At 42.1% G+C, this 24,612-nt stretch overlaps 2 protein-coding genes across 8 annotated transcripts; one reads left to right on the top strand and one right to left on the bottom strand.

Annotated features, from left to right (window-relative positions):
* Positions 1–287: 287 nt before the first annotated feature.
* On the bottom strand, positions 288–16,206 carry TATDN1 (TatD DNase domain containing 1). Of its 7 annotated transcripts, XM_054057600.1 has the most exons (13): positions 16,004–16,056; positions 13,608–13,673; positions 13,395–13,509; positions 12,935–12,984; positions 11,159–11,222; positions 9,741–9,884; positions 9,608–9,650; positions 5,301–5,386; positions 5,136–5,176; positions 3,718–3,794; positions 2,989–3,059; positions 1,946–2,072; positions 288–426 (listed from the first exon to the last, which is right to left on the bottom strand). In XM_054057600.1, the coding sequence occupies exons 6-13, from the start codon at positions 9,880–9,882 to the stop codon at positions 324–326; spliced, it is 690 nt and encodes a 229-aa protein (XP_053913575.1). In that variant the 5' UTR covers positions 9,883–9,884; positions 11,159–11,222; positions 12,935–12,984; positions 13,395–13,509; positions 13,608–13,673; positions 16,004–16,056; the 3' UTR covers positions 288–323. The 7 variants fall into 7 exon arrangements, 6 of the variants coding, with proteins under 6 accessions (XP_053913575.1, XP_053913574.1, XP_053913576.1 ...); XM_054057599.1 differs by lacking the exon at positions 13,395–13,509 and having other exon boundaries at positions 16,004–16,206; XM_054057601.1 differs by lacking the exon at positions 16,004–16,056 and having other exon boundaries at positions 13,395–13,529; positions 13,608–13,657.
* NDUFB9 (NADH:ubiquinone oxidoreductase subunit B9) lies at positions 16,126–21,720 on the top strand. Its single transcript, XM_054060838.1, has 4 exons — positions 16,126–16,211; positions 18,369–18,561; positions 20,477–20,590; positions 21,589–21,720. The coding sequence occupies exons 1-4, from the start codon at positions 16,126–16,128 to the stop codon at positions 21,718–21,720; spliced, it is 525 nt and encodes a 174-aa protein (XP_053916813.1).
* The last annotated feature ends 2,892 nt before the right edge of the window (positions 21,721–24,612 follow it).

Below are 24,612 nucleotides of genomic sequence, written 5' to 3'. Positions count from 1 at the left end.
AAACACTTCCGAATTGCCAGTAGCAGCTTAAAGCACTCGACGTGAACTCAGCAGCCTGGTGTTCATCTTGTGATGCATACAGGTATTCACAAGAGTCGCCAGCTCGGGCTGTCCTTGCAATTGATCCTGAATCTTGATGAAAGAGAAAGAGGGCTGAGAAACTGCACAAATGCAGACCACCTTTTCAAAAGCAGCTTTAATCTTGTACTAAAAAAAGCACTACATATTGGCTTCCATTGATGAGAACTTGCAGATAATATAGTTTTTAAGTTTTTGCAATATATTTACTAAGGTTATGCTGAATAAATGTAAGAAAAACAACTTTATTTATTTGGAAAGAAGACTTTAATAGTGTTGTTATATAAGGTATTGGCCAGTTCGAGTGGGTCGTCTTCTCTTACTGCTGCCATTATTTCCAGTATTTGACTGAAAAAGAAAGATTGCTATTATAAAACTCTGAAACTCAGAACTGAATATACTTCAGACTGCTGCATGCATGTGTACAAGTCACTAAAATTAACCTGGAATAAAAACCTCTGAAAGCAACAGGGCAGGGTGCTCAGATATGCAAATAGCTTCACTTTTAAGTCACTAACTGCCATTCCCTTTACACCGAACACTGGTTGCTCACTGGTACAGATTCATCTTTGGTCTTTTGACTCTTGTTTGGAGGAAATTAAAAGAGCTTTCTGTTTCAAAGAAAGTGTCATTTTCTGGGTGTCTTTATCTTCATTTTTCAGACTGAAATTGGTTACCCTTCCAGGGCTAACGCTGCACTGTGAATAAACTGGTCTATGGCAAAGCTGAAATTCCAGATACAGCCTTGTCTGAGACTGCAGCTGCCACTGTAGCCTACTTCCCCGTTCTCTAGATCAGTTGTGATTAACGCATTCGGATATTTGCAGCAAATGTTAACTGAAGGATTTTAAAAAGCCCATACCCTTGATACAAGCCAGGAAAAGGAGGTAAAAGGAATGGGATGAATAATGTTAATACTAGTAACAGAAAACCAAGCCACAATCTCTATGTGCTTGTATCAATCGGTCTGAAAAAAACCTACTATTGTGTATTCCTAAAATGCTTCATACTTTTGTTTTTTTCTGCTGGTGGGACAAAAACTTCATAGTGAAGAGTAAGAACCCCAAGCTTAGTTGGTAGGGTTTGGTGGTTTTGGATCTTGCCTCTTAAGTTACGCAATAGCTAAACCACTTTTTAAGGAAGACAGAGTTGGAAAAGTTGCTCTTCACAATTACTGGAATGCAAATATTTTCCTAGATGCAGAATTAGCCCATTTCATGACCACTTCTGTGCTTTGCAGCCAAACAGCTTTTTATGTAAGGGAATGTTCAAGGTGAAATGGGGTGAGATCAGGCCTACAGAGAAATGAGGAACAAATACCAAAGAATTTCACCCTTGAAGACTCTTGTTAGGACTTCTATCTCTATTCCCACTTGCATGCAGGAGGATGCTACATGTGACTGAAACACTGTATATTAAATCCCTAAAGGAGGAAAAAAAAAAAAGCCCCTTCCAAGGGGAGTTGTGCAGTTCTGAAAATAAATATCACCATCAAAATGAAAAGGTGTCCAGCACCACTAAAAAAGACAAGTGGAAAATTCCTCCTGCCAGCTGAGCTGTGTTAACCAGCACATACACCCTAAACATTGACTGTACCTCATGGCCTGGGGCTACCTTTCCCATCACACTTTGCTGCTTAAGTCAAAATATCAACTCTCTGTTGCCACATTTCATTTTTCTAAGGTATAAGAGGTTCTCAGGTTCTTAATCTACAATTAGTAGAGGTTATAATGAATGTTCTAAAGGGACAGTAATTTTGAAATAAGGTTGAACTAAAGATCTGTTTTATAAACAGAAGCTTGCCAGATTTTTTCCATCTTTTTTTTCCTGTGAAGTGTTTTAAATAACAGTAGAGCAGCCAACTTACATTATATGGCAGGGTTCATTTCTGTCCTTCAAGCAGTGCCCTATTTCCCATTTCTTTTTTGTAGGAAATGTAGTTTTAACATACTTTGATCCAGCATGAGTATTTTTCACTCCGCACCAAGGAGCATCTAGTTTCATTAAAAAAAAAAGAAAAAAAAAAGAATTAAGAGCATGCACTCATTTGAGAACAGAATGAACTCGTTTAATTAACTGCTTCCACAGACAAAAGTTCTGCAAATCTCCTTCTAGCACTGACTTCTGATTCAAAATTGAATTTAAGAGATTTGGGCAATTTAAGATCTTCACAATCTTTGGGTTTTCATACTGTTACCTTAAGAGTTTACATTTAAAAAATCCACAATCATAGTACCCTGCAGTGACCTAATGTGGCCTCTGCCACGATAAAGACAGCTGGATACTGCATGTATTCCACAGGAACATCCTGTTCACTTCAACAGGTCTGTGTTTCATGTGCAAATAGACCTAAGGATTTAGGCAGTTTGTGGGTTTGTGACTCAGAAATTAAAATAAACACTGTATTTATAACTGCCAATTATTGATGATTGAAATGAATATTAAAAAAAAAAAGGCACCCCTAGACAGTCAATTAAATTCACAGCTCACTAGGCCAAGAAGGCGATTCAAGCACTCCTCCACTTTATTCCATTTAAAAAGCAGTTGCTTCCAAATGCCATTACTGCTACCAGTGGCAAGATCAGAGCCGTTGCCTCATGTCCAGCACACCTCCAGCAAACTGTATTTTAAAAGATATTCAAGCAGGACTCTGGTGCATTTAAAAGCCCAGGTGCGTCAATCTGTCCTTTCATCTCCCCCTCGTGATGTCAGGAGCTGACACAGCAGCTTATTCCTTCCAGTAGAAGGCTGAAAAGGAGCTCGTGAACTGATTTTTAAAGTGGAGAAAAATCCAGTCCTACTCTGAACTCCGTAGGTCTCAATTCTGCCTCACCATTGCCCTACAAGCACACCTTGTTGCTCTACCAGAGTGTTTTAAGTCATGAATTTACTAGAATATAAAAATCTTACCAGTCTCTATCATTAATCGTTCACTAGGAATTGATTTCAGTGCCTCCAAGTTGGCTTCTGTTTTCAACGAGCTAGAAAATCAGAATTTGGTTAAAAACATAAGTGTATAAAAGTAACTACCCATTGAAATGTTTTGCAGCAAAGGCAGCTTCCTACCTAATTTCATTAGTGAGTAAAATTTGCTTCATTTTTCAAAAGTGCTGCCTTTAAATTCAAACTTTGCAGAAAACAATGAATCCAGAGAGTGATTTGGTGAAGCCGCCTCAGTCCAGCGAGCAGCAGAGCTGCTGCCTGTAGTGCCCTTGCTCGCCTGGCCCACGCAGCCTCCACAGTGGTGCTGCTGGCTTCGGGCCAGGTGACTGCTGAGAATTCCGACTGCATAACCGGCAGATAAGGCTGTTCGGGTTACGTTTGCATTACTCCCGGATTTGATGTGGCTGCTTAAAATGATGCTGCTTTTTCAACTGTTTTCAGGAGGATGGCTTCCATGTTCAACAGCCACATCTATTTACAAACAAGGATTGATCTGAGCGAGTAGAATGGGCCTAAGACTCAATGAAGTGTGAGTTAAGAACTCTTTACGACTAACAGTCTGAGTGCAATTCTATATCTGTCAGATGATTAAGAGTCTAGTGAGCTTTGAAAACTTGACCTCATCGTTTAAAAGAAAGCAATGAGGTCACTACAGCTGACATTTTAAAACAGTATTATTTCTTGTAAAGGACTTACCAGCCATTTATTCCAATATAAAGATCCAAATCTAATATAGCTGCTGCTTCTTCCTTTGTGCCATCAAAAGAATGTACCTAAAACATATATAAACATAGATGCTCATGTATATATAAATATATCTACTTCATTTAAAACTCAAATCATTTAAAATTACGTATTTGTTTTTATTTGCATCATAAATGCCTTTGATAGTGTGAATTAAACATCAATACAAACATAAAGATGGGACATAGCTCAACTGATTCTGAATTTGGGCAAACTTCAGGCTGAAGTCACTTGAATACTGCAATAAAAGTGGTTACTATGTTTTATTAGCAATAAATGTGTGTAGAAAAGGCCTATCCAGTGCTGCTGGTTTTGGCCCTGGAACTTCCTGCAGCTGATAGCTGGGAGACCACACCCAGGCAGCAATCCTGTGCAGGCTGAATTTCTACTTTCTTTCCTGACTATTCCTATATGACAGGACACTGTCAGGGATATAATAAGAGCCATGTTATGTTTTCCAAAGATTTTATTCCACTGTAGTTAGAGAGACAGTCTATCTGGACATCCTAGGGAACTAAAGAGCCAAGTGGCTTCTCAGTCTGAGTGGAGTAAACAGACCATCGCCTTAACCATGTGGGAAGGGGACAGTCCGTTGCAGTGGGACTCTGCTCATTGTTTCTCTGCTTGTTCCCGGTTTTGCAGAAAGGAGAAAGGAAGGAAGGAGAGACTGTGCAGAATTACATAAGACCACAACATGCTCTGAGGCAGGGGAAGGTTTTTGCGGTAACAAAGGAAAAACCTGGGGACTCGTAAGAGGTGTGGTCTGACATTAGCAGGACAGAATAATCCAAGCATTTATTACTTCTAGAAACCCTGCCATAATGGAAACCTGAAATAGGGTTGCTAGACTTTCCTAATCATTTCATCCCAAGTTTTTCCTGTTATGCTTTTGAATTAAAACGCACGATCCTAATATCTAAAGACATAAAGCAATCAAAAGTTACATCTGGATCTAATTTGAAAATGATGTCTAGCGTCAGAAGCAAATGTTTGAGGTTATGGCTTCCACTGGGAACATGCATCTAAATTATCTGTGGTCTGAATGTACTGCAGTTACAGACCCTGAAGAACTGGGAAAAGGCCAATGTCAATTATAAGGTGCTTAAACTGTCCTTCTGAAGGGCCAAGAAAAACTGATGTCAGCTGCAGAGCTTTTTCTCAGCCTATCTTCTTACTTTGCAAAAAAACTTTTGAATAAGCAATGAAAATAAAAATAACAGAAGGGCCCGGAAAGCACTTATTAATAATAACTTAAACCACATCATACAAAGCCTGCCCAGATTCCATGATAAACAAGAAGTTGCATATTAAGCCACGATATTCACACACTTGCATGTAAGAAGGAATGCTGCGCTGAAGCCCTTACTTACCACCCCTCCTACAAATCTATCTCGGTTTCTTCTTAGTATGTCTGTGAAGGGAAATAAATAAAAATTTAAGACAGCTTTATAACAGACAAAGGTGAAAGAGTCAGGTTTCCAGATTTTTCATATTCAGAATTTGCTCTGAATATGAAATTCTCAAACAAAACCCACCTAAAAATTCAGCATGCGAGTTTCTGCAGTGCAGAAACATGGGCAGCTGCGTCTGTTCTGACAGGTCAAATTGTTTTTCAAAATACCTGTAAAATAAAAATCACCTTTAAACCAGAAACTCAATGCAAGAGCAATTAAAGACAGTTGAAGAGTTTTTTTTCCGGTACTTGTGTGCTTTTCTCCTCCAGAATTAAAGACAGAATCAATGCAAAACCTCCCATTTGTGCAAGGTTGTAAAAGGAACTCTTTCCCAGGGTATATTCACATAGCAGTGCTCAATGCTGCAAGACAGACAAGAGCACCAGTACATAAGAATGTGCACATATATATGCTAAGCATGTGCTCTTGTGTATGTGGGTCTTGGAGTTTGGTTTTATTTATTTATTTTTAATGAAAGAGAAACTGACTGGTCTTTCCACAAGTTTTGAAACATCAGGAACAGGAAGTGCGGATGACCATTATTTCAAGAAGCACTTGTAAATGTGGTGAAGGCAAGTGAGGGAACACTATGCAGAGTTCTACAGCCTCACAAAACCAAAACTGCATTGGAGCTGGCTGGCCTGGAACGTATAATAACAATCCAGTTTCTGTTTGCTCTTCCATGAAGGTCAGTCTGCCTTCTTGTGGGGTGGAACAAGTACTCATATTGGAGATCTTACTTCTGCCCCCTTCTACTTAACGTCTTCACTTTTTCAAAGCCTTCCACTGTTTCCTTTGTGTGCCCGCATCCTTTCCCTTCCACTCCTTTTTACCCCTCTTCCACTTTCTACTCCTAGTGTTCCCTTTGAAGGAGCAGCAACAGCGAGGCAGCCATCCTATGAAAAGACATCAAAATATGGGCAGACGGAAGGTGACCAGGTAGCCAGTTTCCCCAGTGAAGTTTCCGAAGGATACTGGTTAGCACTGAACTAACCCGCCACCTGTGAATCACAGCTAGTTCTGAGCCCCAGAGCATTATCATTCACCACTGCTGCCTGCCACACTACACCCAGGCACAGAAATTACCAGTGCTCAAGAAACACGGTAAGGAACTTATGCATGGCAGAGGGCCAAGAGTGCAAAGGTGACTCGGTATCCATACATTGAGAAGGACAACATTGCCTGCCCCAACAGGCACATATTGGATTTCTTTAGGTGTTGCTGTTCAGTGCAGTCCATGGCTCCGGGGCATTCCTATCACCAGATATTAGGAACACTTCAAAGGCAAACTCCAGTGTCCGCATACTCCTGAGCAGGACTCACCTGCCAACCAGGACAAAGTGGCAGCAAACCATTACATTTTCATAAAAAGGACAATGCAACTGGCCATTTCATTTTGTGTAAGTTTCACTATTTTCATTATATTACAGGTTGATATCTCTCTGTATAAGTTACCTTCCCTGTTTATGAGTGCAGATCTCTGAGATAAAACAAGTGGAACAGAAATAGGCTGTAATGTTTAAAATGGACATGAAAATTCAGAAGACGAGACTTTGCTGAAGTTAGAAAACTGATTCTCCTTTAGCTCAAGCCAGAACACATCTAATTTGAATTGTGTTTGCAGTTTAGATGCTGTGCTTAGTTTAGCTTGTTTGACTAAAATACATTTAATTGCAACTATACCTACAATTGTTTAATTATTGGTGGGGTTTATTTTTTGAACAGAAGATTTGTTTCATAAGGAAATGACGTTTTAGAGACTGAGCTGCAAATAAGCCTCTAGGTAACCTCCTGCCAATTTCAATCTAATTTTGAGAAGGGCAGCAATCTTGGAAGCACAAAGTTTAGTGCCTCTACAAATGGAAAGGCAACTTGAGCTTCTTCCATTCCTAGCAAGAATGAAGCCCAACATATGCTGCTGCTTGCCCTGTCATAGAGAAAGGAGAGGTGAATGGGGAAGTTCTAGGAGAGAAAAAAAAGAAAAAAGAAAAAAGGAAAAAAAAGGAAAAAGGAAAATGAAAGAAAAGGAAAAGAGGAAACCCTGGAAAAGCATGAAGAAACCAGACATACAGTGATCAGAATGGTAACAAAATAAGTCAATAGGAAACTAAACATTACTGGTTCCAGTGCTGAAGGAACAACCTTTTTCTTTGGGCAACCAGGCCATCATTCAATAGATTCTGGTTCTATCTTGTTTCTCAATAAGGAAGTTTGAAAACAGTTCTGCATGGTTGTTTTCAGGTTTAATTTTGACCATGAAGATAGGGTACTGTGGTATTTTCAGGTTTGGGATCAAGACGCTAGAAGAGCTGAAACAAACTGGCCTTGCTGAGGTAAACTATGCCCAAACAATTCTGTATTCACGTATGAACAATGCCTGTGATTTTGTTCATCCCCTCTACTTTGATTAAGAAAACCCCTCTTTCCATGTCATTAAGGCCCACAAACCCCTCCCAGCAGCACAGCAGAACTAAAACTTCTATATACTTATCAGTCCATTTATAACATGACCTTCACGGTAATATGAAAGCAGTATCTTCAACTCACTGCCATTCAAATCACCAATTTCTGTTGGAAAAGTTATGGGATTCTGACCAAAAAAAAATAGTTCTTAGGGCTGTTTCAACAAAGGAATTTCATCTTGATTAGCTCCTCATATTTATTAGCTTCTCAATCCAAGAAAAGGATAAAAAAAAAAATGTTCATTTTTTACAGATGAAAAGTATCCAAAAGAAAACAAAACAACGGAGAAAATAATGATTAAACATGAAACAAAACAGAGGTCATGCCGAGATACGACCCACTGGGAAACCACCACACTTCTTTTCCCCAGGGCAGCTCTGCAGCTGCTTGCTGGCTATTCCAGTGACTGCTGCACCACCCAAACTGCACTGGTGACATCCGCCTGTGCATTTCACACTTTGCTTTCCTTTTCCTCTTAGTTCATTTATCAAGCAAACACTGAACATTAATTTAAAGACCTCATGATCCACTTTGCTAAAGCTCATGAAAGCCAGATTGTATCCAAGTCCATAGCATTCAATCAGTAGAAATGAAAACCCCAAACCCTGACCACCTTTCACAAACACATGCAGGATGAAGAGCATTTAGAAAATATAAAATTTACAAACACAACATTTGCAGACATCTTGTCCTTGAGGTTCTAAATACTTCTTCATCCCTTCATATTTCTTCCTTTCTGCCCTTTTCATCAATCGACTCCTTCCAACTGCAATTTCCAGGAAGGGCTCCCAAGGAGCCCTGAGAAATTAGATTTATGCATTTCATACAATTCATTGAAATAGCTGACATAAAGACTTGCTGTCACTATCTACATTAATTAGAAAGGACTCACCTACCACTTTCTGTTCTAACCTGTCACCTCTCCTCACAACCCAATTTCAGCGCACTTGATTAGAAGCTCTTCACTACAGGTCTCCAGCTGCAGTCCACCACATAAAGGAAATTGGATACATTTTTCTTCTCCCAAAATCATCAAGGCAGTAAGTATGTTAGAATATGATACTCCACTTGTGGTTTAGTTTGCCACAGGAAAGAAACAGGTTATGCTCCAAGGTGTGCTTTGTGGAACTGTACATGGAATTCTAGCAAGAAAAAAAGAGTTCTGTCCACTTTGCTGAATATTTTACTGTAGGACTATAGCATTATGAAGAAATTAATTCTACCTACTGCTAACATGTGGCCATTAGAAAGAAACACAACTAACCAGTGCCCCCCAGTGACTAATTTACACAGAACAGTAATATGCCAAGACAATTCACTAATCACTCACTCATTTTACTTGAATTTTATCACTTAACATCCTTCAGTTGGTTCCCTCTGCAGAGGGAAGTCCTCACTACAAGAATCCAAGCTGATTTTAGGGGCTGTGCTAGCTTTTTTCCATTCAGTACCTATGCTGCATTTATTAAGTCAAAACACAGATTTCTCCACCTTCTGAGATCACCCTTTTCATCAGCTCTCAAGTACCTGCTCCCAGCTAACACCTCCCTTAAAAGCTCAGTTTTTCCATTGCTGACACTCAATCTAACTCTTCTTTCACACATGGCAGTTACATTACTCTCAAGTCTCTAAGAGTTATTGAGTATTAGCAAGAATAAACATCTGTCACACTCAGAAATTCCTATGAATTTTACAGAAAAAGACGTGTTAAGTCAACATCAGGCAGCTAGAAAAGTCTATCCCACAGCACTACTTGAACACAGGCATCTTTCTTTGAAGTCCCATTTCTGCTAAAAAACCAACGCAGACCAACCCCTGCAAATTACAGGTTTATACCTGACAAAACGTTACCCAGTAGAACACAAGAAAGAAAATACTCCCGTACACTGCTACAAGTCAATTCATACTTATCAAAAGTTTCTTACTTGAGCTGGGTGTCCTTTGGGCAAAATTCTAATCTATCAAAGTCTACAGATAGAAAGAACAAAAAAAGCACTCAGTATTTTAGAATTTTTTAATATACATAGAAAAAAAGAGAAGTACCATGATAACACTTACCTAAGCCACACTCTCCAACTGCTATTACCTTTGTCTTATTTTTTTCAATCAGATTTTTTAATTCAGATAAATACTGTGCAGGGCTACTCTGCTCAAATTCTCCACAGCGGGTAGGATGACAGCCAACTGTACTGTAGAACATGTCTAAAGCAAGACAGCATTGGAAGGTTTTAATTAAAAATTAATACAAAAATAAAATTCCTATAAGGCACAGACAGTGTCTGTATCTGGACTTTCTTTATTGCTCATGATTTTAAAAGAAAAATCCCTTTGAACACCTTTATCTTGGTGATGATTTTATTACATTGATATTTTTTCTTTAACAATGTTAGATATTATCTCCAGTGAGTGTGTGTGCGTGCTTCTTTTCCGTATGCACAGAACCACTTAGTTTGGAAAATACCTTTAAGATCACTGAGTCTTACTGTAAACCTAACACTGCCAAGTACAACATGTTATTCAGTACACCCCTAAACTGCAACTCAATTATTCTGGTGGAGTGGCCCTCAACAAATCATACAATTCGTGAGGCTGGAAGAAACCTCTTGAGATCATCTAGAAATCCATCTGCTTCAAAATGCATCAGGTTATACTCAGCTGTAAGATTTGCAAACAGCACACAATTTCCCTTGCGTGCCTCTGCATCAGCTGTTACAGAATTTCCCAAGCAACATCAAGCCCGATTTACCTAAGCATCTAATCTACATTTCCTTAATGCCAAAACTAAAATTTCTGTTGAGTGTCTTTATGGAGAACGTAAAAGAATGAGGGGAGGGAAAGATTACATAAGGCCCCAAGCAATGTGAACTAACATTAAAGCTAGTCCTGCTTTGATGGGAGTGGGGAGGTGGATCAGGTTGGACCAGATCACCCCCTCAGGTTCATTCTAACCTAAATTATTCTGTGGTTTTGTTTGTAAATAGTACTTTATCATGCGGTTTAGTTCAAATATATATTTAAGTAATTTGTGGAGGGATATTTGCCTTTCACAGAAAGGGAAAGCTAGGAGAACCATGAAGAGAAAGATACCTATCATGATCAGCTTGAACAAGAGATCTTGTAAGTAAAGAACAAGAGATCTTTGAGTAAAAAACCCAAAAACCCAACAAACGCTATATATTCTACACCACATCAGCAATCTAGGTTATTTCTAGAAGAGAGCATTGTAATGACATTTTTATTCCAGAGATCAATCTAAAAGTACAAATTACAGGAAAGACTGATTCCTTCCAACACCCAGTGATCTAAAGAGCAACACAGAGAAAGTTGTACACAATGCATTTAACCCCATTCTGAAACATAATTTCTCATGTTAATCTGAGATGCTGTAAACACCTCCAAGGACAGGTCCTTTTGAAATTCTTAAATCTGAGTGAGGAGGTTGTATTTCTGACAACATAAACTTAAAGTGAAAATACCGTTTGTCTGTGCCAGCTGCAAAGCGTCTTTACTGTCTTGTAGACTCCCACCTGTAATCAAAAACTTAGAAGAAAAGTACTTTCAGCGAGTGTGTTCTTTGAATATCAAACAGAATGTTTAAGATCTAAGTAAGAATCCAGAGAGAGAACATCAGAAGATGATTACTAATGCATATATGACAAAATTTCATAAATCAGTAACAAACTGCAAGTGTCCTCAGGAGCAATTAAATGCACAAGGCGTGAAAACCTGACTTCCTTCTTTCTCAAGTATGTTCTATGCCAAGTATCTAAAGCATTAAATGAGTAAAATACTTCTATTGACAGCAATATTAACTTCATTAGACAATAACTCAAGAAACTGAATTTGCATTTTAAAAATTATATGTGGAAACATTCTCCCTGTCTTACAGGTGGGGAAACTAAAAATTCTCAAACACCCAAACCAAGACATGAGTAAGTCAGTACATAAGCCAAGAAGCCTGTATCAGAGTCAGGATTACAAATGTAAGACTTTCTGTCTCTGGTCTTTTATTTTTACCTTAAAATCAAAAGTCATCACACAAGAACTGTTGCTTACAGTGTTTTTGAACCACTGCTTGCAGGATCTTGCACCCTAGGTCCTAATAAATCATGACTATGCTGCTTTTGGACAAGTCTTATCCCACACCAGCCAGTCGGCATCAAGTCAGATATTTCTGCATAATGCTGCATTAGAGATGAACACATCCCAACAGCATCACCAGAAAAATAAGTTACACTGAAATGGGCTCAGTGTACAAACAGCACAGGGCAAAACTGCACAAAAAATACCATATATCAGCAGCTACATGAGAAAACAGAAGTACTTTCAAATAAACAGATTGAGCTTCTAGGCAAGTAGAAACAAACTGGCTTGGAATAGACTTCTGACATTGTACAGGCCAGTAGTAAGAATGAAAACATAGCTAAGTACATAGAACTCCTGAGTTCCAGTTCTGTATCCACCATGCATCCTGAAAAAAGTTACGCAGCCACTCTATTTTTGATGATAAAATAGGAAAAGTGCCACTTACTTTCAGAGGATGGTAAAAAGATTATACTTATACAGCACGTGTAAAAAGCAGTAAAAGTGACTATGATTCTGTATTTGCAGCACTGTGGTAACTACTCCATCACTAGTTTTCTTTTTTTGTGTCTCCATTTCCCACTCTTTTCAGATGACAGCCTTTCATCAAACTTCTGAGATTCTAGAGGAGGGTTTATTTATTTATTTCTAATCCAGCAGCCTTACTAGTGCAGTAAACCAGTTTGTGACAGTGCAGATTGCATTCAATTTGTATTCTACTGACCATTCGAGGAACCTCAACATATATATGTCTACGGGACAGGAGTTTTTGAGTTTTGATCTGTGCAGTAACTGTTGAGCTACTCACTCAAGGATACAAGAAGACAGGAGCGGCTGCATAAAACCCACCTAACATGGGCAATTACAGACGTACAAATATTACAACTGCAGTAGGTCAGAAGAGCACATTTTCCTCTTGAAACTGTACAACAGAAATTCTACATACATACATATGATAACACTGAACTTAAATAATCAGCATCTAATGATCTGTGCAAATGAAAGACAATGCTCTCCACAGAATGCTCTTGCACTATGCTGTTGAGGAAAGTTACTGTGGTTTCGATCACAAGTTCCAGAAACATTTATTTTAATAGCAAAGCACTAAAAAGCCCGAAGTATTAGAAAGCAGTTTAAACTATTAAAGAAATTTTATTGTAAGAAATTACCTTTTTAACACCAACTCTGACTGCTCTCTCTACCACATCCAAAAAGTCATCTGTGAAAATTCATAAAAATGTCATAACTTAAGCTTTGAACTTAAGGTTTTACAGCATCATTTAACTCTTTCCAACTAAAAATCACTTTCATGCAGTGAAAATGCCTCTCGTGAACAATCTTTAAATCACACTTGATTAATCTTTAGAAGATAATAACAAAATGCAATAACTGAAGATCCAATTTGCATCCCAAAAGTTAACGGATGTTTCTCACGTGCTTTAATAAACTCTGTTTTTACATCTACATCTAAAAATCATGAGAACAAAAAAGCACCAGTTGTAATTAGTAACTACAATTCAGCAACGTAACACTTGGTAGTTTATTGTTCATCATTCTCAGATGAATTTCTTCATGCAATCCTAACATAAATACACCAGCAATTTTCCATTTTGCTCTAGAAGCAGTTACCTGTGTGACAACTTAATAGCAATTCAGTAGAAGAGAATACATTTTACTTAGAACATCTAACTTATTTTGTCACATTTTCTTCTTCAAGCCATAGTAAATAACAAGCATCCAGTTTCTGAGGAGAAAGAAAAAATTCTAACTTCACTTTCTGACAAAAGGCTTCCATTTTAACAAGAGGTATGTTGTCTTTAGCAGATACAAAGAAACATTTACCTTGATGCTTTTGTGTTCCTCTGTAGATTCCTCTGAACATAGGATCTGTCAGATTAACACCAATATCTATGAAGAAAAATTAATACAGAAATTATGTGCTACAGTCACTCGACATTTCATTGCAACCATTACCCAACTAGGGAAGACAGTAGAAAAGGTATCTTAGTAGTCCTCATTTACCACACTGGAGGCCATATACAGCTTAGGCCTAAATTTACTTGTATATTTTACAGCTTGACAGAAAAATAAAACTTTGGCCCTCTGTGCAACTCCAGGCTTATTCTGCAAGTGTATAAGGCATTCCCATGGAACCACAATCATAGAACGGTTTGCATTGAAAGAGACCTTAAAGACCACCCAGTTCCAACCGCCCTACAATGGGCAGGGACGCCTTCCACTGGACCAGGCTGCTCAGCGTCTCATCCAACCTGGCCTTAAACACCCCCAGGGATGGAGCAGCCCAATTTCTCTGGGTCATCTCTGCCAGCGCCTCACCACCTCACAGTAAAAAGTATCTTCCTAGTATCTAATCTAAATCTCTTTCAGCCTAAAACCACTACCCCTCATCCTGCCACCACCCTCCCTGATAAAGAGCCATTCCCCAGCTTTCCTGTAGCCCCCTTCAGGTACCAGAAGGCTGCTAGAAGGTCTCCCCAGAGCCTTCTCTTCTCTAGACTGAACAACACCAACTCTCTCAGCTTGTCCTTGCATGCGAGGCGCTTCATCCCTCCGATCATCTTTGTGGCCCTCCTCTGGACTTGCTCCAACAGATCTGTCTGTACTGTGCTGAGGACCCCAGAAATGAATGCAGAACTCCAGGTGGGGTTTCTTGAGAGCAGAGTAGAGGGGGAGAATAACCTCCCTCAGCCTGCTGGTCACACTTCTTTTGATGCTATCCAGGATACAGTTGGCTTTCTGGGCTGCAAGCATGCATTGCTCGCTCATGTTGAGCTTCCAATCCATCAGCAACCCCAAGTCCTTTTCTACAGAGCTGCAATCCATTCTCCACCCAGTCTGTAACTGCACTTAGGATTGACCCGACCCAGGTGCAGGACTTTGTGCTTGGCCTTTTTAAACTTCATAATCACAAAAGCTAAGACATATACACTATTTATTGCAATTAATTCTCCTTTACACATGAAAATACAAGTTTATCTTTGCCAACAAGCCGTTTAACAGGCGACACACACAGGGACCGCCACAGAAGGACACACATACACACAGGGACCCACACAGACACACATGTTCGGGGACACACATAGGGACACAAGCACAGAGGGGGACACACACAGGGACACACACATGGGGAGTACACACATAGGGACACATGCACAGGGGGACACATGGGAGACATACACACAGAGGAGGACACACACACACACAGGGACACACAGGGACACACACAGGGACACACACACACACGGGGGACATACCATGACACACACACAGGGGCGCACCCACAGAGGGACACATATGGACACACACACACAGGGACCCACACAGAGGAGGACACATAGGGACACACAGGGACACATAGAGACACAGAGGAACATGGGGACACACACATACACACATAGGGACACCCACAGAGGGACACACATAGGGATACATAGGGACACAGACAGAGGGACCCCTGCACACACAGTGGACACACATACACAATGGGGACACATAGGAGGACACATAGAGGGACAGAGACACACACAGTGGGGACACGGGACACACAGAGGACATGGGGACACCCACCCACCCATAGGGACACACACAGAGGAAGACACAGAGGGGCACAGACATAAGGACCCACACACAGGGACATACACAGAGGGACCCCACACACACAGTGAGGACACACACACGGTGGGGACACACAGGGTGACACACAGAGGGACAGAGACATACGCAGAGGGACAGAGACACAGTGGGGGGACACATAGGGACACACACAGGGAACTACATAGAGGGTCACACACAAGGACCCCCTCACACACAGCGGGGACACATAGGGGGACACGCACAGGGACACACACACACAATGGGAACACATAGGGAGACACACAGAGGGGGACACACAGACAGGGATACACACAAGAACCCACACAGAGGGAAGGACACACACACATAGTGGGGGCACACACAGGGACACACAAGGACGCGCAAAGGGACACACATACACAGAGGGACACGGATACACACACACCGTGGGGACACACAGGTACACACAGAGGGACACACACACACACAGGGACCGCCCCATACACAGTGGGGACACATGGGGGGGACACAGAGGGACAGAGACACACACAGAGGGACACACAGAGGGACACACAGAGGGACACACACCCACACACTCTCCCAGCGGGGCGGCTACCCCCCCACCCCGCCCCTTTGCCCCTCACCGATCAGCCCCGCGCGCCTCATGGCTGCGGAGGCGGCGCCTGTGGAGGCGGTGCGCGGGGCCGCCCCGTTCCCGTTGGTTCCCGTTGGTTCCCGTTCTCGTTCCCTCCCGTTCTCGGCGGCCATGGCGGCCTACCTGACGCACCAGCAGAAGGTGCTGCGGCTCTACAAGAAGTCCCTGCGGCACCTGGAGTCCTGGTGCATCCACCGGTGAGCGCGGCGCCGTGTCCGGGCGCCCCGGGGCGGGGGGCGATCGGCGCGCCGGGAGCCATCGCCGTCGGCCCTGGGGGCGGGGAGCAGTTGGCCCAGAAATCTTACTCATATTCTGTTGCTTTCCATAATCTGTTACTTTTAATTTAATACGGCTTCACAGCAGTCAGAACTCTTGCTAATTCGGAACTGTCTCCGGCTATGACCTTGTGTTTGGGACGGGTGCAAACAGAGGTGATCGTAGCGGACGCGTCTGTTCAGCACAGATCACAAGATGCAATGATAGCAAAAATGCCAGCAAATGAATTCTCTACGACTTGTTTTGGGGTTTTAGAAAGCGACCATCCTTGATCAGGGCTGAGCAACATGATGGAGCGATCTCTGTCAGTCGTGCAGCCAGACAGGAGTTGGGACCGAATATATTTCCCACTTGCATGCATATGGGTAGATTTTCCCGGAAATCTTATGCATATTCTGTCACTTTCAAAGGATTACTTTTAATGGTATTATAAATTTAACAATTGTTAAATCTCTTACTAATTTGGAGCTGGCTCCAGCTCTGTCTGACCTTGCATTTGTGATAGGGAAAGACATAGAGGTGATCATAGAAGACACATCTGTTCGGTAGAGATCATAATTAACGCAAGATGTAATAATAGCAAAAATGATGACAAACTTTCTAGAGTTTTGGAGATTTAGAAAGCGAGCATCCTTTATCAGGGCTGGGCAACATGAGGGAGCAATCTCCATCAATTGTGCAGCGAAACAACAGCTGGGGACAGAATTTCCCACTTACATGCATATATATAAATTTTCCCAGAAATCTTACGCATTTTCTATTACTTTCCAAGGACTACTTTCAGTATGAACTTAACAACAGTCAAAACTTGCTAATTTGGAGCTGGCTCCAGATCTGTGTGACGTTGCATTTGAGATAGGGAAAGTCTACAAAAAGTGGTGATTACAGAGGAAGACGTGTCTGTTCAATACAGATCATACCGAACACAAAACATTGTCATCTTCAAAGGATGAACATTGTCTGTAAAAACACTGTCTGAAAAAACCATGCTATGAGAGGCACATTGAGTCTAACTTTAAAAAAATACAGTTACTTAGATGAAACTCTGCTTTAGCTTGAATAAAAAATATTCCACTTTTTGTAACAGTAACTAATTCTTTTATTACTAGGGTCACTTGTCTGTGCCTACCACAAGAGCACAAACCTTATGGAAGGTGGCTGAGAGAACTGGGGTTGTTTAGCCTGGAGAAAAGGAGGCTGAGGGGAGACCTTGTCACCCTCTACAGCTCCCTGAAAGGAGGTTGTTGTGAGGTGGGTGTTGGTCTCTTCTCCGAATTAACAAGTGGTAGGATGAGAGGAAATGACCTCAGGTTGCACCAGGGAAGGTATAGGCTGCATATTAGAAAAAAAAAATCTTTACTGAAAGTGTGGTGAAGCATTGTATCAGGCTGCCCAGGGAAGTGTGGAGTCTCTGTCCCTGGAGGTGTTCCAAAACTGTGTAGATGTGGCGCTCTGGGACATGGTTTAGTAGGCATGGTGGTGTTGGGCTGATGGTTGGAATTAGAATCGTAGAATCACTAGGTTGGAAACGACCTTTGAGATCATCTAGTCCAACCATGCCTGTCCACTCCTACATCGTATACCTAAGCACTTCATCTACCCATCTTTTGAACACCTCCAGGGACTGGGGACTCAACCATCTCCCTGGGCAGCCTGTTCCAGTGCCTTATAATCCTTTCAATGAAGGAATTTTTCCTAATGTCTAATCTGAACCTCCCCTGGAGCAATTTGAGGCTGTTTTCTCTCATCCTATTGCCTATCACATAGGAGAAGACACCAACACCCACCTTGCTACAGCCTCCTTTCAGGCAGTTGTAGACAGTGATAAGATCTTCCCTTAGTCTTCTCTAGGCTAAACAACCCCAGTTCTCTCAGCGCTCCTTATAGGACTTGATGACCTCAGAAGTCTTCTCTAAGTGATTCTATGGAAAGGGCCATGTGGGAACAGGAGCTCCTCGTAGCCATTGGGCAGACCCTGTCTGTACTCAGGGAAGCTGGTGATGTTGCCAAGCTTTGCTTTTCTCTGTGTGATTATTGTGTTACTCCAGTGTATGTCACTGCTTAATTTTTGTCTGTAGAGACAAGTACCGCTACCTTGCCTGCCTCCTAAGAGAACGATTTGATAAGAACAAAGATGTGAAGGATATGGTGAAAGCTACGGAGCTGCTGAGGGCGGGCCAGGAGGAGTTCTGGGCAAACCAGCATCCTCAGCCATACATCTTCCCTGATTCCCCTGGGGGCACTTCCTATGAGAGATACGAGTGCTACAAGGTAAAGCAGCCTGTGAGATTGTGTACTAACTGTGCTTACCCTTCTCTTCCTTTAGTGATTGTCAAGTAAGTGCTTTGAGTGACTTACGTAGGGCTGCAGCTTGACTCAGCAGTCTTGTTTCTCTGGTCATTTACAGCTGCAAACGTCTTAATACTTCCCTAGTAGAAGGTGTCCTGCTTGTCTGATCCTTGAAAATGCAATTTGCTGGTCTATCTGATGCCAGCTATCTTCTTTTTGCCCGAATAGTCATCTGATTCTTTTTGCCAAATTGAAGCTGTTCTGTGCTGGGTCCAGCAGGCAGTGAAAGAGTTGGAGCTGAGCTGTGAGAAGAAACAAGGTGGAGAAAGCTGTGCTGCCCATTGTGGTAGCATCTTGTCACAGCCTCCTTTTCTCTCTGGTCTTGTCAGATGGTGGCTTGGCTGTTGGGGGACTTCACTTGCTGCCATTGTTCTTCCAACCTTTTGGTTAATGGTGCAAATTATCATTTCCCTTCATTTGCTGCTATGCCAGATAGGTATTTGCACATCACCGCGTGATGAGTGATATGTCTAAAAATAGAAGTGCTATTCTTAGAATTTAAGGCACTTCTACAGGCGCTTTTTTCTCCTCCCGGATTGTTCTGCATAGGAGTAAAGAAAGAGGTTTCACAAAAAAATACAGGGCTTTTGCTTTCTTGGCATCAACTCTTGATGCATTATGACAAGTTAATTCTAACCTAGAGAGTGCATGCACCCATTTTCTCCTGAATTTGAAGAAAGTGCTGAAACAGGACCAGATCTGATCAGATCTTTACACATAAGAAGCCATATGAAAGGGAAGACTGTGACATAGATTTATCAGAGTCAGATAAAGGAATGTGTGAGTGGAAAGGGAAGAGAAGGACTTAAGCTTATGTCAAGGTCACAAACCTTAGCAGCCATAGAGGTAAAGTGAGAGAGATTCTGGACAGAGAAGTCCACTGAGCAATAAGTGGTCTAGATTAGTCTTCATCTAGAAATATAAACTGCTTTATGTTCTCTGTGCCCTGTCTGACACTCTAGAACTGTCCCTTAACAAAATGGCTGCCACAGAGATTTGGCTGTTGATCTGTCATTGCCTGTCCATAGTGGGTGCTGTTTGATGGTTTTCATTGGTATTTGGGGTGTGTGGATGTTTTTGTTTTAATATTATTAGCAGCTCTGCTATTTCTGTTCAGTCAAAGCTTTATTCGATGATGAGAATCACAGCAAACTGGAATTGTAAATGTCACTGGATGAATGGTGATACTGGAGCAACTTTTTGGGGTCTTTTATGGTGTTCTATTTGGTGTTTTTTTTGGTTTTGTTTTTTTTTAAGATCAATGTTTTTGTCTTTAAAATGTTAATATCCTGTGATGCTGCAGTATTTTAAATTCTGCTCTCTGTTTTCTGACTAGTCATCTTAAAGGTCAGACCCTTAGCAAGATCTTAAAGGCCATTAATTTTTTAGTAGTTGTAGACAGGTGGAAATGAGCTGTAAAATTCTCTCTGTGTCACATTAAATAAAATAGCACCCTCAAGAAAGGACCTCTCTAACCAGCTGCATTTGGAAGTAGTACGAGAAGAAATGAGATTATCTCTTCCACCAGATGGAATTATTTAGAGAATACTAAAGTAAACTGAGATGACCTGGGACTTGTCTTTGGGATGCTATGATTTAAGCAAGTCACTGTGATGTCTTCCTGTGACTTTGCATAACATGCGAAACAAAGACTAGAAGTAGTGATCTCTGCTGTGTCGTGCCTTGAGACAGCGGTGGTCAGGTGACTCTTGGGCAGTGTTCTTAGGTAGTGCTTTATTTCCATTTTAATATTGGCTTCAGTGATTGCATTTAGTTCTTCTGTGTGTACTACGTATGTATAAAAAGAATACCTATAAATTATGCTTTTCTTTAACAGATTCCTGAATGGTGCTTGGATTTCTGGCATCCTTCTGAGAAGGCAATGTATCCTGATTACTTTGCCAAACGAGAACAATGGAAAAAGCTGCAGCGGGAGAGCTGGGATAAAGAGGTCAGTGCTTGCTCAATACAATGTAAAGCCTCTATAGCTTTAGTACGCAAGTATTCTGTGTGACATTTAGATGTGTTCTTGGAAAAATGAATGAATGCCTTCTGAAGTCTCATTTAGACTCTGCTTTTGAGAACTCTGGTCAGTGTGAAATGCTGACTTGACTGCACAGAGATCTGATCCGATTTACACCTTCATAAAAGGCTGGCAAGGGAATTTGAAGTTAAAGCTGAACCTGCAGCTGTGTTTCAGTTAGTGTGGGGCTGTTGTACTTTGCCGAAAGAAATTCCAAAGTGGGATGAGAGGAGATTAATTGCTAGATAATTCCTCTTCGGCTGCTGGGAAGCTGACGCTTTCTGGTTGTACCTTTGAAAGTGGCTCACCACAGTGTGCATCATTTGGGAATCAAGAGTAATTCTTGGCCAACCTATAGTGAGCTTCAGTTGGGAAAAGTTGATGTTCTTAATGACAGTTCTTTAATTCAGTTGCGAGAAAATAGCTAGATTGCATGGCATATGGGATTCGTTCCAGAATTAATATAGTGGCAGCCAGCACTCGCCTTGCTTCAGGAAACATGTATTGAAATCTTCTGGAGGGCTGTTGGTGGTGTGCAGAAATAGAGGTCTCCTGTGGACTGGAATGGAAGTTGTTTAGGGCCTGTAATTATCTGGCAGCTTTCAGAGCAGCAAGAGAATGCAGTGGGTTTAATGTAGCAATGGTAGGCTCAAATTACGTGGAGATAATGACCTTTTGAATAAAATTTCTGTGTAAATCACCTTTTACTTCTAAAAGTTCCTTCTTAATTAGGTAATGGAAGCCTGCTATGATTACTAAGTTTAAGTGAACACTTAGAAACGTGAAACCTGTCTGTCATCCGAAGGTGTGACTGCTGGTTCTTCCCTTCTGGAATGGGGGCTCACCGCCAGGGGCACCCAAAACACCATATTATAGAAACGTGCAGTTAGGTGTTGTACTCAAGCAGTTTTTTTCTTGTCTTCTAGGTTAAGCAGTTAGAAGAAGAAACTCCAGCTGGTGGTCCGACAACTGAAGCTTTGCCTCCAGCTCGTAAGGAGGGGCATCTGCCACCACTCTGGTGGCACTACGTAACAAGACCTCGCGAAATTCCCATGTAAAAGCATTGTTTCACATGAGGATTATTTCATGGCTGGTCTTCTGTAGGCAGTTGACATGGCAGTGACCACATGCTACTTGATGTGATACAAAGTAAAGCCAAATAAAGTAGAATAGAAGACATTTTTCTGGTATACTCTTCTTCTACTATAGCATGTGCGCAGTTCCAGTTTGGGCAGCATTAGCATCTACACTGTGTGCTTAAAATGCCGGAGAACACTGACCAGCCAGGGAAGAAGAGTCTTAATGGGATGCTGACACCAGGGTAGTTTTTGTAGGTGAACGCACATTGTAGGTTTCCCAGTAGGAGCTGGAAAACTCAACTGTAGGACTGAAAAAATTAGCCACATAAAATACCCCAAGAAGGAGTGTGTGCTGAAAGGGGTGAGAGGAGCAGGGTTACTGGGGGACTGGATCAAATGGTAGCCAAGGTAAGAATAACACTGTGTGGCAAGAGCCTGTCTCCCATTTGCGGAGGAAGGGGATCTGGTGGAAGCTGGATTTGATGATCCTTGTGGGTCCCTTCCAACTCAGGACATTCTATGAGTCAATAAATGATTCATATCAGCCTCATAACTTGGAATCTGGAGGTGAATACCGGCAAGGTGCTAAAGCTGGAGTTTTGGGATACTAACAGACACAGACACGGTCTTTGTTGCTGCTGGAATCAGGGTATTTCTAACCTTGCGTTGGTATAAAGACTTCTTGCCATCCCTCCCCACTTCATTAGGCTCTTTGCTGCATTTTTCCCTAAGTGTCAAATCTCACAAGACCTAAACCTTCCTCACATTGTCATGCTTTCTGGCCATTTTGGATAAGGCTGCAAAGCACCTGAAGGAAGTTCATCCCTATATGAACTGAATCCTAGAGACCTACAGAGCTCTTATCAGTTAAAGCAAGGAGGCTGCTGAGGAATACAGCTCTTGTACGCTCATTTAAGAATACGATAAACTGGGCGCAAAAGCTGTTTGCTTCTAGCCACATTCCCGAAGCATCAATATAGGACAGGAAACTTTGCTAAGATTTTGAGGAAAAGTTCACAGGAAAATCTCGTAATACTTCTTTCTCCCATTTTTAGGTCTGGGAGAAAGGAGAATTGGGCTACCCGACTCATTCTACAGAAGTTATTTGATAGTACCATATTTAACCCTATAGCTTAATTTTTCCCTGACCTCCAACTTAAAGCTGGAAGATAAGAGATGGCAATGGCACTGGCCGGCTGCTTTAAGGATTTATCACGGGTTGGGCATAAGAAAAGTCTTTAATCTGGCTGAATTTTAGCAATTTTATGTGGCCCTCTGTAGTAAACCTGAAATACGCTTAGACTTTGGGGAAAACAAACCCAAAACACAAACCCACACCTCTAAAATAATAGTTTCACGTATTTCATATGCTGATGTTTTCATTATTCCTAGGAAGCAGGATATGTTTCCTGCGCTCCGTTACTCCCAAAGCAGTAGCAGAACTGAGGTGTGCCCTTTGCCAGCACAGCTGCTGGGCACAGCCCTCGCCTCCAGGCTGTTTCCCTGCTCAGCAGGGAGCTGTGTCTTCTCCAGGCTCAGGGATCTGTCAGTGCTTGGCTCTGCTGTTTCTCAGTACTATAAGCACTCTTTAACAGTCAAAGTTCCAACTGGTTCCCCTTTTTTCTGTCTCGGTGCAGGTTTCTCATACAGGCTCTGCCCTTACCAGCACTGCGTGGCCCTAAATCATAGAATCATTGGATAGTTTGGGTTGGAAGGGACCTTAAAGAGTATCTAGTTCCAAACTCCCCTGCCATGGCCAGGGGCACCTTTCGCTAGGTCAGGCTGCCCAAGGCCCCATCTGGCCTGGTCTTGAACACCTCCAGGTATGAGGCATCCACAGCTTCCCTGGGCAACCTGTGCCAGTGCCTCACCGCTCTCATGGTGAAGGAATTCTTCCTTATTTCTAGGCTAAATCTGCCCCACTCCAATTTATACCCATTGCCCTAAATCAAAACCGCTGATTTGCCTGGGCAAAAATCACTGGGTGGACTGAGCTCACCCGCCCCAGCCCTGAGCCCACTCTGCCATCTCCCCCAGCCCTCGGCTCAGAGCCATAACTTGGGCAGGGCTAAGCAGTACAGGTAGACTGGTGCCAAGCACTCCACACCATCACAGAGTGCAGCCAGGTCTGGGACAACTCTCCATGGGAAAAGCGATTCTACATGTGCGCATCTCTAAAGAGGTGCTCCCTTTGCTCCCAAGAAAGCTGAACAAAAGAAAGGGCTGCATCTAAAGAAGTGTGACCAGCAAGTTGAGGGAGGACATTCTGCCTCTCTGCTCTCAGGAGACCTCACCTGGAGTTCTGCATTCCATTCTGTAATTCCTCAACACGGTACAGACAGATCTGTTGGAGCGAGTCCAGAGGAGGGCCACAAAGATGACCTGAGGGCTGAAGCTCCTCCCCTGTGAGGACAGGCTGAGAGAATTGGTGCTGTTCAGACTAGAGAAGAGAAAGCTCTAGGGAAACCTTCTAGCAGCCTTCCAGTACCTGAAGAGGGCTACAGGAAAGCTGGGGAGGGGCTCTTTATCAGGCAGTGCAGGAACAGGATGAGGGGTAGTGGTTTTAAACGGAAAGAGGGGAGATTTAGATGTGGTATTAGGAATAAATTGTTTACTGTAAGGTGGTGAGGCACTGGCAGAGGTTGCCCACAGAAGTCATGGCTGCCCCATCACTGGGGGTGTTCAAGGCCAGGTTGGATGGGACTTTGAACAACCTGGTCCAGTGGGAGGTGCCCCTGCCCATGCGGTGGGGTGGAACTGGGTGATCTTTAAGGTCCCTTCTGACCCAAACTGTCCTATGATTTTATGAATGTCTTTCCTCGCCCAGGGCCATGCAGGAGATGGCACCGGCATCACGCCTGATAAATACCA

This window comes from Cuculus canorus, chromosome 2 (genome assembly GCF_017976375.1).
Source record: "Cuculus canorus isolate bCucCan1 chromosome 2, bCucCan1.pri, whole genome shotgun sequence".
NCBI classification, from domain to species: domain Eukaryota; kingdom Metazoa; phylum Chordata; class Aves; order Cuculiformes; family Cuculidae; genus Cuculus; species Cuculus canorus.
Note: the sequence above shows the minus strand (reverse complement) of the source record. Positions and strands in the feature narration are given on the sequence as shown.

Bases quoted from the DNA above. Each gene is read 5' to 3' on its own strand.
- NDUFB9 (XM_054060838.1), top strand. From the start codon at position 16,126: ATGGCGGCCTACCTGACGCACCAGCAGAAGGTGCTGCGGCTCTACAAG. The intron at 18,562-20,476 runs GTAAAGCAGCCT...TTTCTTTAACAG, and splicing joins AGAGATACGAGTGCTACAAG to ATTCCTGAATGGTGCTTGGA. The intron at 20,591-21,588 runs GTCAGTGCTTGC...CTTGTCTTCTAG, and splicing joins GGGAGAGCTGGGATAAAGAG to GTTAAGCAGTTAGAAGAAGA.
- TATDN1 (XM_054057599.1), bottom strand. From the start codon at position 16,127: ATGGCCGCCGAGAACGGGAGGGAACGAGAACGGGAACCAACGGGAACC. The intron at 13,674-16,003 runs GTGAGGGGCAAA...TTTTCTTCATAG, and splicing joins GAGGCGCGCGGGGCTGATCG to ATATTGGTGTTAATCTGACA. The intron at 12,985-13,607 runs GTAAATGTTTCT...GAATTTTCACAG, and splicing joins AGGAACACAAAAGCATCAAG to ATGACTTTTTGGATGTGGTA.